Source organism: Berghia stephanieae, chromosome 13 (genome assembly GCF_034508935.2).
Source record: "Berghia stephanieae isolate SIO BIC M18660-M18661 chromosome 13, UCSD_Bste_1.3, whole genome shotgun sequence".
NCBI lineage: Eukaryota > Metazoa > Mollusca > Gastropoda > Nudibranchia > Aeolidiidae > Berghia > Berghia stephanieae.
In genome coordinates, this window is record NC_088372.1 from 12,060,971 (window position 1) to 12,075,527 (window position 14,557).

Consider the following 14,557-nt stretch of genomic DNA (forward strand, 5'->3'; position numbering starts at 1 on the left):
ACAGAATTTGTACAGAGTAATAAAGTTTAATAAACAGTCTTGTTTTAATTGGCAAAAAAAGAATCTGGAAACTTTTTAAAAGGTTTTTATAAACATTTTCAAGTCTCGGCTACAAAAATGATATTCTGTAGTAACATCTATGACAAATGAAGGATGGAATAAAATCAACATCTCTTGTCCCAAACGATTTGCTGTATAAAGTGATATTAAGTGAATGCATTAGTTACCAATTTCAGTTCCTTGATTCGTGGACAAAGAATGATAATAAAGCCCTTTCCGATGAGATTAATATATTGAGTGTTGTGGCTTGTTGTTTTAATGAATTGAGTGATTTTGTGAGTTTTGTTCACTCGTAGAAACCACCGAGCCATAAAAATAGTGTTTACATGTGTGTTGTCCTCTTAAGTGTTCAAGGTGTTGGACATGACGAAGGGATAGGATCTGTGATAAGGCATTCATCTAATAGTGCACATGTTTGAACCTAAACCTTACCCGATCCCGTTGGGTGTATTCTACCACAGGCCGCTCCCACTTTCTCGTTCTTTTTCATTCGGTCAACCTATTTCAGAAATTGAAACGAAACTGTAAACAAAGGAAATGGATACAACTGTTCAAAGCACTTAAAAATGCATATCGTTCTATCCCTGGCCTTGGAAAATCCTATCAGTTCTAAGATTTTTTTAAATTAAAAAACTTGAGCTTTTATATAGAGCGATATCCACTAAACGTGCTCAAAGCGCTTTACAAGAGGTCCCTGACCAACAAGTAACATTTAGAACGAGACATGACGCCTGTTAGGCGATATTATAATTTCTTTTCGTCATAGACAACGCTGTTAACGGCCAGGAACTCATTTTACACCTGAATACGGATAAGAGAATATGAGTAAAGAGCTTTTTCCAAGGACTCAACTGTGGTTATTTGAACCATCGATAATTTTACAGTTCAGATGTTGCAGAATACCTTTGGAATTCCTCGTTTGCCTAGATGGCCAAACAGTATGAACATTTGAACCACTTGGATTAGACAATGACTTAAGAGTCTTTTCTATTTTTCCTTGATCTCTGAATTCCAAATTTGCTAATTTCGAACAATAATCGTGATTTGGTTAATACTTTAAACTTGCCCGAAGAATTACTTAACAAACATCGTAAAATTATGGCCGTTTCTATTGAATCCATCAGACTTTACAATTCCTTACCAACAACTGTACAGCCGAGGGTTTGAAATCAACGTCACCGTCCAGCGTCAGGAGATAGGTGTTGTCTGCTATCGTCTGCTTGCGTCTGGCGTCTGGAAGTTTCTGGGCTACCAGTCGATGGCCGAGTAGATAATACATGTACATGACCTGGAAGAGAGTGGGTTTGTACGTAGCCATTCTTAAGTTATAGCCTGACACTGAAACCCAAAAAGACTGGCATTTTGACGTCATTATTTGTTTTTTGCACCGCCTAGTGAGTTGTTGTTAGTAGTGCTCATGGAAACAAGTGGTCCCATTGATTGAATTATTGAATACAACTCACGATTTGTTTTCTTTTGTGGCCAAAGACTGGCATTCTGACGTCATTTTTTGGTCAGTGTCAGGCTATAAGTTACCGATGGCTACGGTTTGTATCAGTAACTTAAAGGTGTTATCACTCTATCATTTTTTAATTAAGTGTTAAGAATTTAGCTAACTGCGACATATTATAAGTTTGGGGTTATGATGGGACCGTGAAGTAATAGATTTAGTTTTCAAGGTTTATCTATGAAATCATAACTATAATGTGATATCTCAAAAGAACACGATGAAAACATCATCAAACATCAATCATGGTTTAAAAAAACAACAACAATTTACTTTTGTAAACTGCAGTCAACAAAATAATAGTAGAAAGGAAAAAGAAAGAAAACGGACGAATGAATTTATTAAACAATCCCAAGTTCAAAAGATAAAAGCGGTTATTAAATCTTGGGAAACATGGGAGGTAAACAATCATGGAAATAACTTATTGCATTATGTAGAATATGGAAGCTACAAGAAAGCATATGTGACCCTTCGCCTCAAAACGGTATTAAGTCGGGTTGGTTAAGATGTTGAAAACTGATTTTATAGCCAGAAATATCAGACTTGTGTTGAGTTTGTACGTTTTATTGAGGAGAATGGATACCATATTTTAGGGTGCTAATGCCAACAATTTATATTTTTGACCAGCTTAACATTAAATTTGGCTTTTAAGCATCTGGTTCGTTCCGCCATAATACCGTTTTGAGACGATGGGTCACATATGTCTAACCTGACTCCAACGTTTTTTGTGCCTTATTTTCATCTTATCCTTTAGGTGGACGGTCAGTTTATTGTGTCCAGGGAGTGTCCATTCCAGTCGCCCGCCGTACGGTGTGGGATACTTGGTGGGTGGGTCCATTTTGACCTCGGCACGATGGACGGCGCTGTGTGGAAAGAGATAGACCGGGAGTCAGAACATTGAGAATTGAGAAAGCAACAAAAATGAATTGAGATATATTATTGCTGTCGGCTTTCCCGCTCTCTTGGGGTTTCCGATAACTTAGTTGGTAGACCACTTATCTTATTCAAAAGGGACTGACCAAGATCGATTCCGGGGGAGACGAGATTTTTGTCCAATCCCTCACACCGTCCACTCAGCAGTGATTGAGTAAGCTGTGTTTGTTAGATCTGGAGGAAATTACTAGCCTCCTGTCACAATGTTAACAAGGACTTGCTATTCCGTTTCACGCAATAGGAACTGGGATAAACTTCGGCTTCATTAGTCTAATGGCTCTGACGGACTGCCAACTACTTACCTCCCCTCCCTCCCTCTCTCTCTCTCTCTCTCTCTCTCTCTCTCTCTCTCTCTCTCTCTCTCTCTCTCTCTCTCTCTCTCTCTCTCTCTCTGTCTGGGTCAGGTGTAGGCTGTCGCCAAGTGAGTTCACATTCTATCTAATTGTCTTCAATATCAATTGATCTGACGTGGTCAGACGAGAATTTGAAAACAACAAAAAACAATACAAAATCAAATCAAATCAAGATTTCAAGAATCCTGTAGTCTTACCTGGCAGCTGTGTCAATGACCTTGACCAGAGATTTGACGAATCGGTTGACGTGGAATTCATAATCTTCGTCATCATGGGGTTGGAAGGCATCGTCAAAGAATATGTGGGCTGATGGGATTGAATTAGGGAAGGACATATGAGGCGGTGTGACAAATGAACATAACTCTTTTAAAAAGATGACATTTCTTTTACTCATGCTCATTGTCAGGAAAACTTTTCTTCAGGTCTATTCCTAGGAAAAGCCAATACATTAATAAAAAACCCAGATAAAAATGGAAAAGAATCGAACAATCCATATAAAGACTTATTTCTATTTCATACAGTCCCAGTCGCCTGTAAGACGTCCATTTTGTACTTGGACACAACCTCGAGACCGGAATATTCCAAGATTACTTTCACCTATTAGACCACGTTTAAAATCGTTTGAATTTTGTGAGATGACGTGAAAAATCGAGCCACAGCAGCAATATCTTGGGAATAAAATTATTGCTCAAGAAAAAAAAAGATATGCCGAAAACATACTCAAACTCTCGTCTTCTAGTACAAATGAAAAGCGTATCTATTTATCTCTTCCGCCTATTTCTTCATAATATGTGATAAATATACAAAATAATATACAGCCAAAAGGATAAGCTCAATTCAAAGGGTCATATTTATATATTAGATACATAATGAAATTTTAAAGAGCAGTAATATTCAATTTAAGAGAGCTGTTACAAAAAGGAACCTAAAAGATGACTTGTACTGAATGAAATGGAAATCTGCCTGTTTATGGTGTACTTGGCTAATCAATAAATCGTAATAAAGCGTATGAGCATGGTGAGACCTGACAAGAAATGCGCTAATGTACATATATCACATTTTATCAATACATAAGAATTTCCTGAATGGAATATCTCAAAAATACTTCAATCTAACCCAATTTATATCGTTACAGCTTCAATACTGAAAACGAACGCACACTTGTGTGGTTTGAGATGGTGTCTGTTTAAAGCTTTGTACTCGTATCACAGCTACAGCTATTATAATATCCTTTGGTCACAGAAATGTTTTTTAATTGACAAGTGAACATCTCACGACTGTCAGAATTTATATATTGTGGGGATAAATAACAATGTGAAATTGAATGTAAGCTACAATTTGATTACAAAACCAGATCAAATTAACGTTTCGGGTTTCCCCTTTATCAACAAAACAGGACGAATGAAAGACTACATTCATCTGTAATGTTTAATTTATCCTGTTTTGTTGATAAAGGGGAAACCCGAAACGTTCTTTTGATCTGTTTTTGTAATTAAATTGAAGCTTACTTTCATTTTCACATTGTTATTTATTTCTTCGAGCTTCGAGCAGCAACATTTACATTATATTGTGGGGAGGGAATTCTATTAACTTATTGATGTTAGAAATAATGACTGAATGTGTGCAATCACTGGGGGTTGGGGTAGCTGATACTCAGTCAAGAAGAAATAGATTGAGGAATTGAAGCATAAGCCATCTTACCTTCGAATTCATAGTAGGAAGGATCGACGACATCAAAGAAGACAAAGGCATGTTTTCTAGTGCATTGGTCTAAATCCATTCTGAAAAAAGACAGGAAGACAAAATGAGTAACATTGGGATATACATAATGTGTGGCTCGGAGAAATTGAGATATAATTACACTAACAAAACAATGGACAAGTTGTATGAATGAAAGAGACGTTAAGATAAAATTGATGTTTTACATTGGGACAGAAAGTGTGGCTTGGAGAAGCTTTGAGAGCTGTTTACAATAATTAAAAAACCCAGAACAGGTTGTATGTATGAAATAGACCGGAAAACAAAATGTATTACATCGGGACAGAAAGTGTAGCTTGGAGAAGTTGAGATATAATTACAATAACAAAAAATTGGACAGGTTGTATAATATTATGTAAAATAGACGGGAAATAAAAATGTGTAACACTGGGACATACAATGAAGCTTGGATAAACTTTGAGAGTTGATGAAAAGATCAAGTCATTATTCAATGTGTAAAGTCATAAAATAGACGGGAATACACAATTCCGTTCTGACATGGAAGGCCACAATTTTTACTGATTCACTCAGGTTTATAGATAGAATAAAGTTGAAGTCACTCGGGTCTTTGTTATTGTTCTTTGCCATCCACGTTTCTGAGTAATTCTCACTTAACTGTATTATCCAGACTATAAACGTTCGTGGTTTCACAGAGTTTTGTGTGTTGGTCCGTTATACTTCCTTTGGCAATGTTGTGAGCTTCTTTAGCCAAACACATGCTATCTATAGCTCATTTATTTTGAAAATCCGAATCCTCTCACCTGAATATGGACGTGAGTATCTGTGCCATTTCCTTATCCGTTTCGTGCCACATGGTAGCGCAGATGTAAATCATGGGTGTAATATCTGTACGTAATGAGCCTCTAGGTTTGAGTCCCATTTCTAGCTCACGCTGTTGCTCTGCCTGGAAGAACTGAAGGGCTTGTTTCTTTGGGGGGAGAGAAATACAACAAAACAATATAGATATAAAACTTCATATCATATCATATCATATCATATCATATCATATCATATCATATCATATCATATCATATATCATATCACATCATATCATATCATATCAGTAATATGGTTTTTAAATGGACCAATTATTTCTTAAATGCCACTAAAACATAAGTAAGAGTATAATAGCCTGGAAGAACTGAAGGGTTTGTTTCTTTGGGGAGAAAAATACAACAAAACAATATCGATTTGAAAAGTATCATATCATATCATATAATATCATATAATATCAGTAATAAGGTTTTAAAATGGACCAAATATTTCTTAAATTCCCCTAAAACATAAGTGAGAGAAGAATATGTACACCACCACACATTGAAGATTCATTCAGATAACATTGTTAAACAAGGAGAAGCAGATAAATTCGGCGTTTATCCCTGTTTCATTCGCGTGAAACGGATAATAGAAATTACTTGCTACCCTTTTGATAAGACGAAGTACTTTCCGCAAGATCTGAAAAATCCAGCTACCCAAACACTGCTGAGTGATTTTAAAAATGCTAGTTCTTAAATGACGACTATCTGGCGACTAATTTAGTATGAAATAGAACTTTAGTTCCCTATATGGTCTGATGAAGGAACACAAAGTAGTGTGGATGGAATCTATCCGGGCTGATCACTAGTCGTGCTCCATATTAACGTTCGGAATTGTTTATACTATTTTAATAAAATCTTACCTTCTCAGATTTGCTTTCCCTATCTCTGTCATCCCTCCGTCTGTTTATCATGAGTCCTTGTTCAAGGAACACACCGCAGTACAGCGGTTGGACAAAAAGCCTGAGTAGAAATAAGTTTCAAAGTTTATTTAATCTTAGGTTTTCGCCAATTATTCATACAATTTGATGACAACATACATGAAAGTGAGAAAAAAAGGTAAATGGAACCAAAAAATAAAATGATACCATCAATAACCACAACAAATACAACAACAGTTATACCACCAACACTTACAATAATAATAATAATAATAATAATAATAATAATAATAATAATAATAATAATAATAATAATAATAATAATAATAATAATAATATTAATAATAATAATAATAATAATAAGAGGGCAGGCTATGACTTGAAATCGTATAGAAAATATAGCATGTGTATATTATGTGACCCATCGTTTTGACCCTCTCCTTACCAACTATAGGAAAATCATCACATTCGTTACGATACAACCAACATTTTTCTTATTCAAACTTCTCTTGGACACCATAAAATTTAAAGCAAATGAACAGTGTGATGTAAAACATGTTTTGCTACAGATATTATGTTTCGCAAGAACTTACTGCTTTTGTGATTGAGTGATAAAAATCTATTTTTGTGTCAGTTTGGTGTGAAGTTTTGGGGAAAATCCTCAAATTGTCTGGTAAAGAGAGAATTAACTCTCTTCTTACCATCCATTTTCAGAGTTTTCCCCAAAACTTCACAACCACCTCACACAAAAATATTATGTTGTTATAAAAGAAGTCCATTATATACATAATATTGTTCAGCAAAAAAAGCTGTACAACCCAGTGTGAAGTTTGTATAGCTATAATTTTAAAAATCTTGAAATTTTGTAATGTACAAAAGAAATCAGAATGGTAAAATTGTTGGTTGAATCGTAACGAATATGACGATTTTCCTATGGTTGGTAAGGAGAGGGTTAAAATGATATAATGCCTGGGTGGTTTGGATGCGAAAAAAAATGAAATAGAGAAAAGATTATGATGCCTGAGTTACATTTATAACATGTTTTATTGAGTGCTAAAGAGACATTTCATTTTTTAAAGAATGAAATTAAAATTCATATTATCCGTCCTTATAATTGTAAGCTTGTAAGTATGTAACTGTAAGCTAACGTCTTGTACCCCATCCAAGCCATGAGGCTCCTAGAGCAGGAGTTTATCCCAGTTTTGTATAGCGTGAAAGAGACAATTGTAATTTCCATTAGGCCCATCGAGCCGGATTTTATATCTCAGTTTGATTTTGTTTTTATTTTGCGTGAAATGGAAAATGGCAATTTCTTACTATACTTTAGATAAGACGCTAGTCTATCGTAAAGTACTTTCCGCCAGGTCTAACAGGCACAGCTACCCAATCAGAGCTGTGTGGACACGAGGGCTCAGACAAAAATATTTATCGACTTCATTCGGGATCGATCCCGGTCCCTTTGTGTGTGGAGCGAGTGCTCTACCAACTGAGCAGATATCGGGACCCAAGATAAACTTTAAAAAACGTGCTAAAACTAAAGTCGTAATTTTAATGGTAAGAATTCCTTGTTACATCTGATTTACTCCGACACAAAACCGTTTTGAGATGATAAGTCACATATTTCACCCATCGACTCATTCAGCTATTATATCGGGAATGTAAATGGTGCAACTCGAAGCTCGAAGAGATAAATAACATTGCGAAATTGAATGTAAGCTTCAATTTAATATACGAAAACAGATGAAATGGACGTTTCGGATTTCCCCTTTATCAACAAAACAGCATGGATAAAACACCACAGACGAATGAGATAATGTGGCAGTGGCGTTGTTAAGATAAATTAACAAAAACACATACCCTTAAAAAACACAACAAGAACAAATGCACAAACAAACAAACACACAAGCAAACAAACAAAAAACAAAAATATTGTCCATTAGGTACAAATCAAGCTCATTGTAGAGTTCGGTTATCAGACCTGAAAATAGGTGCACGTTGGGTAAACCAATGCTGAGAATTGAATTTGAAGGTTAGCTTAAACAGAATTTGAGTGAAAACTAGAGCCATTACCAAGGAAAGTGAGTTTTGTTTTTATACTTCAAAACCTACAAGTTTCCAATTAAGATATAAGATGATTTTTATTCATCCACTTCTAAATAACAATAGAAATTGGAATAGAAGCTTCAATTTAATCAACGAAAACAGATAATGTGAACGTTTCGGGTCTTCCCTTTGTCAACAAAACCCTAAAGGCGAATAAGAGATGTGAGTAGATATACGTTGTTGAGGTGAATGACTTTGATTCTTCAAGCTTCAAGTAGCAACATTTTCATTTCTTCCTCCACTTGTGGAAATTTATATTGAGTAATGCTTTGGTGTAGGGGGTTCCGATAGCTCAGTTGGTAAAGCACTCGACTCATACGCAAAGGGACCAGGATGGCAAAAAGCGATAACAAAGAGCAGAGTGACACAAACTTCATGTTATCTTATAGGATTCAAATGATAAGAAATACGAACCTTACGTTTTATTTTGCATTGTAAGAATTAGTATTTACTCCCCACAATAACGGTTGGAAAGTAACCCAAATTGTCTTATAGATAGAACAAAGTGGACGTCACTCACTCTGGTCTTTGTCATTGTTTTGTGCCATCCATATTTATGAGTAATTCTCACTAACCTGTATTAAAGAGGCTATAAACGTTTAAGGTTACACATGGTTTTGTGTGGATGACGTAAAATTCTGGATGGCAATGTTGTGAGCTTCTTAGCCAAGCGCACACTATCTCTATTACCATAATATGCTGCCCAGACAAGAAGAAGTAGTCCTGTTCCACCTCAGGACAGGCCACAATATACTAAAATAGCATATGCACAGACGCGTGACACTGACACAGTCACAGGTCTGCTCTATAGATAGTTCGAAGATGACGTCACTCAGGTCTTTGTTATTGTTTTTTGCCATCCGCGTTTATGAGTAATGCTCACTGAACTGTATTAACCTGACTATAAACGTTCATGGATGCACACAGTTTTGTGTGTTGATCTGTTAAACTTCCGGATGGCAATGTTATGAGCTTCTTAGACAAGCGCATACTATCTATACTTACTGACTGCAGCTATGCAGAAAATATTCACCCGAGAAGAGATTTGGCCCTCTTCGCGAAGTTCCAGGTTTGAGAGTTTTTGCAAAGATGAGTAGTTCTCACAAAATGGTATTAATAAGAAGGGTACATATAGTTTTGTGTGTTATGACGTCATATCCTCCTGGCGGATGCTATGAGTTAAAAAAATCTTAACAGAATGCATCAATAAGTGTTTTGGCCTATTTGTGAGTGGTGAGGTATATTATCTTTTCCCTCAGCGAAATCATCAAACTCTTTAAAATGTTGTTTAATATGAATTGTCCTCATTCTTGTGTTTATCATGTCGGATACAGGGAGAATAATACGACGGAAAACGGAAATAAATAATAAAAATATCATTATTATTGATGATGATGATGATGATGATGATGATGATGATGATAATAATAATAATATTAATAATAATAATAATAATAATAATTATTATAATAGTAATAATAATAATAATAATAATAATAATAATAATAATAATAATAATAATAATAATAATAATAATAATAATAATTATTATTATTATTATTATTATTATTATTATTATTATTATTATTATTATTATTATTATTATTATTATTATTATTATAACAATGATTGCTTTGACTTTTTTACGCCGCTTGCCACGTCTAGGTCATTTCAGTGCCAGTAAGAAAGAAGAAAAGGGACAGTTAGAAAAGATTCTAGGTTTACAATAAAAAGTATGCAATAAAAAGCAAGACAATGGGAATTGGATTCAGTAGTCTGATGTCACGTCGCCAAGCAACGGCGAGCAGCCTGGTTCTAAACAAAGAAAATCGGTACTTTTTATTCTTCATGCTGGCTAGACCTTTTCATATTTATAATGTTTTTCTCCTCTGGACACACTTTTAGGCTCGGAGAAATATGTCATAATGGCGTCCGCCATTGTCCCGATAGTTTAGAGCCAGTTACTAAGTTACCATGCGTCATTACGAGGATAGTGACGTCATGACTGTTGAAGGCTATTAACCAGTAGATTGTTTGACCAAACAAAACATGGAAATCATGACACGTGCTCGGACAAACATGGTTGGTTGTTCATAAACAATAACGTGAATGATATGAATCCCTCTCTGCTCATTGTTATTGTTTTTATACCTCCAAATAGGTGACAAGTTATCACAGAATATATTCTAGATTATATTATGAGCATTTAAGTTTACACAGTTTTCCGCGTTGGTTCTATTGTTCAAGCCGTTGAACAGTGGGTATTTTACTTATACAAATACTATCGATAGTGAAACCTGTGTAGTTTGCTATGTTTACCAATCACTGCCATTTTTTACATCATGACGACTGTCCGAGAGGCGTGGTTATCTAGATGTCTATTGTTCAAATAGGGAACAGATGAAGATTCCAAGAGCACACCATCAGTGTACTTAGTTGAAGATCACCTAATAGTCTCACCCAGACACAAGCATAGGTCCCCACTAAGAAGAATACACTGAAATGTTTACAATTCCTTATATATATTCAAATTTAAAAATATTTAATAGTGCATAATAGGTAATATGCAAGGAAAAAAAATAAAACCTCACAAAACTTACACTATACAATTGACTGTTTCCCTCTAAGCCAAGGATTTCGACAAGGGCCAGGACAAAACCAAATAATCACATTCAAGACAAAGACAGAAGGCATCTCAGAAAACAAATAGAGGGATAGGAGACATAGCAAGTGACCTCCTGCTCACCATGGGAGGTCAAAAGATCCCAATTAGTATGATGATGATGATGATGATGATGAGGATGATGATGATCATGATGATGATGATCATGATGATGGTGTTGATGATGATGATGATGATGATAATAATAATAATAATAATAATAATAATAATAATAATAATAATAATAATAATAATAATAATAATAATAATAATAATAAAAAATAATAATAATAAAAATATAAAGATGATTGTGACGGAGTACATGGACAGCCGGTGACGAATATCAATAATAACATATAGCTTTCATCCACATCAGACATTGTGCATGGCTGAATATGAATATCTAAGATCTAATATAACCACTCACCTCTCCGTCTGTGCCAGTTTTTCGACTCTTGGGAACCAGATGTGGGAGGTAACCCATACAAAGCTAAGCCACCAAGCCACGGTGATAGGGTAGTAGTAATCGTTTAGTAAAACCCTCAAGTAATGACTCGAATCTCCCTCCACCTCACAGTTCCAGAAAAGATACGTGGGCATGGACATGTAATAGGGTTCTGAACTGTTGCCTTTCCAAGCCTCACAGTCAGAGATTAAAGTGCCCAGAAGAATTGGCAGAGAGAGGGTCAAAGGCAAAGTGAACGACCCCACTTGAAGTAAAGTCTTACAGGCCGTTTTGGCAAAGGAATAACAAAGTAGAGACGCAAAAATCTGCACCATCATCACCCAGAACGGATCCTCGAAGTAGCTTTTGGCTTCCACATTGGCAATGTTGTACGGGTAGACGAGATGGGGGCACCCTTTGATTCCGTTGTCGCCTAGAAAATAGAGAACTTTAGCACACTGGGAGTGGAAATCGCTGATGATGGCTGTCATTGTTAATAAAGTGACTACAATTTTCCATAGACTCACAAAGAGATATATCTTTGTACGCATTCTTCTTGTTTGTTTCTTGAGATCTTTCAATTTTTGTCCAATAATTCCTATAGACGTGTATTTATTGACATAGTTTTCCCAGTAACCACAGGATATAAGTAAAAGTGAAACGGGGATTCCCCAAGCTTCGGCTATATTGATCTCATTGATGAGAAAATGGATGGGCCATAGAATTAACACTGAAAATTGGATTAGCACAGCGATGACGTCAGTAACATACGTAACGATACTCCTGCCTTGTTCATCTTCTCTGTCGAAGAGTTTGAAGACAGAGGGCAACACGGCCACCCCTAAAGTCAAAACGAGGCCACGTAGAGAGTCCATATTCGGAAGAACTTGGAAAGCAAAGATGGACACGCCGATGGATGCCAGTGTCTCCGTGGTAAAGACCTGCAAGTTATGGAAAAGAATCAATTTAATTTCATTCTAAATGAAGTTGTTAAAACAAACACAACGTTATCCATCAATTCAATCAAATTGTATGTAATGTCAAAGACAAAACATATTCAACTACTAGAGTAAAAGTCAATAGGATCAAATTTACAATTGAGTTTTCCAAGCTAAGAAATATCATTGGTCTCTTAATTAGAACCATACAACGTTAGCCTATACTTGCTATTCATATTTTCCTGCTTTACTCTCTCCTTACCAGCCATTTTCAGGATTTTCCCCATAACTTCACACCCAACTAACACAAAAATATATTTTTTATCGCTCAAACACAATAGCAGTAAAGTTCTTCCGATGCATAATTTCTTTAGCAAAACATTCTCTACAACACACTGTTCATTTTATTTAGATTTTATGATGTACAAAAGAACTTTGAATAAGAAAATTGTTGGTTGTATCGTAACGAAAGTGACGATTTTCCTATAGTTGGTAAGGAGAGGGTTAAAATCATTGTTGTATTGGTGTTTTAGGCGACTGGAGTATAAGGTGTCAAACCGAGCAAATGGTGATATAAAGAATACAACATAATAAGAGCTGATATGAAAAACAAGAAAGAAAAGATAGGTCAAGCATACGACTTTTTCATCCTATAGTCTTATGGAAGTCTTTCAGTCTATACAGAGACTTTGTCTTAAAAATCAAAGTCAGTGAAGGCCAAAGGGAGCCAAAACAATCATCGTAACCGTGCTTGAGATGAATTGGGTTTTTTTATAAGGATAGTTACAGTCAATACTAAAATACCAGCTTTTATTTAGAACGAACAATAACAACAATAATGGTAGGAAACCAAGTGTAAAACCATTAAACTAGAAAACCGCTTCGCTGTCTGACTAAATCGGCACATAAAGTGTTTGCTTGTTTTCAAGGGTCTTGCGGCGCTTGCGACAATTTTAGATAATTTCAGCGCCAGTAAAATGAAAGATAATGAGGAGATGGTTCTAGATCTGAAGTACTAAATAAAAAGCAAGACAAGGAAACTTGTTTAATCAATCAATGTGCTTATTTTGATATTACCTAAATGTCCAATCTAGGTACATGCAAAGGATCCCACTTTGAAGGATACACTCAAATGTTTACAAAATACAGGTTCAAAACCAAAAACAAAAACAGTACATGACACAGAGACGATATCACCTATCAAAAATGGTACAATGCATTCAACTGCCTCCCTCTCAGCAAGACCAGGAAAAGACTGAATAATGTCAATTAAGTAAAAAAGACGAGAGCAATGTGGAAGGGAAAACGGATAAAGAGGGATATAGAACATTGCAATAGTGACCTCTCCGCCCATCTTTGGAGGCCAAAAAACCCCACACAGACACATGATGTATTATTATGAGATTGCAGTTTTATACAGGTGCAACGTTTAACATCATTAAGAGACTGACTTGTTATAACATTATCCCTATTTAAACAAGTTCCCATGGACTATACCAAAATGTTATTCAACAGCTTCTCTATCATTGTAAAACTAATCCCATTTTTTGCTTTTGAGTATTTTACAGCAACTTACAGCAATGCAGGCTTTCAAAGTTGGTCTTCTGGATCGTTTGAAGCAAATTCTCCACAAGCACTTGATGAAGGTGAGGACGTAAGGCGTGACGATTAGGACAAACATTGCCCATATCCAACGAACCTCCACGTTCTGGGAAAGTCTATAAATAGTCCCTGTAACCTTTTCCGGCCTCACTCTGGCACAGAATGTGAAATGACGTCCACCCGGAAGCTCGTGGCAGAAAAGTGTCACGTTGACATAGATGTTGGAAGAGATGAGTAGAAGAGACGTCTTGGCGATGAGGGTACACACTAACACACCGATCGTCATAAAGAGGCCGACGAAAACTTTGAGAGCTTTTCGACATTTGTTGATAGTTTGGTCGTCCAAGGTCACGTCCTTGACCCGAGACACAATCCGGAAAACGTCCCACGTTTTCCAGGGAGGCGATTTGCCGTCAATACTGTCTTGACTGAAAAGGAGAAGATAACTTTGATAAGATATTTTGAAAAAAAAAACAACAACTGATAAGTTGACGGTCGGG

The 14,557-nt window shown here is 35.9% G+C and overlaps 1 protein-coding gene across 1 annotated transcript in view; it reads right to left on the reverse strand.

The window, feature by feature from the left end:
- LOC144958643 (chitin synthase chs-2-like) overlaps positions 1-14,557 on the reverse strand; it is a 43,144-nt gene that overhangs the window by 25,583 nt on the left and 3,004 nt on the right. Inside the window, exons 3-11 of the mRNA XM_078890746.1 lie at positions 14,032-14,485; positions 11,500-12,458; positions 6,290-6,389; positions 5,373-5,539; positions 4,555-4,634; positions 3,051-3,159; positions 2,277-2,430; positions 1,202-1,348; positions 493-559 (exon numbers count right to left, since the gene is read on the reverse strand). Of these exons, the coding sequence (XP_078746872.1) occupies positions 493-559; positions 1,202-1,348; positions 2,277-2,430; positions 3,051-3,159; positions 4,555-4,634; positions 5,373-5,539; positions 6,290-6,389; positions 11,500-12,458; positions 14,032-14,485 (2,237 nt within the window). The remainder of the gene's footprint in view (positions 1-492; positions 560-1,201; positions 1,349-2,276; positions 2,431-3,050; positions 3,160-4,554; positions 4,635-5,372; positions 5,540-6,289; positions 6,390-11,499; positions 12,459-14,031; positions 14,486-14,557) is intronic.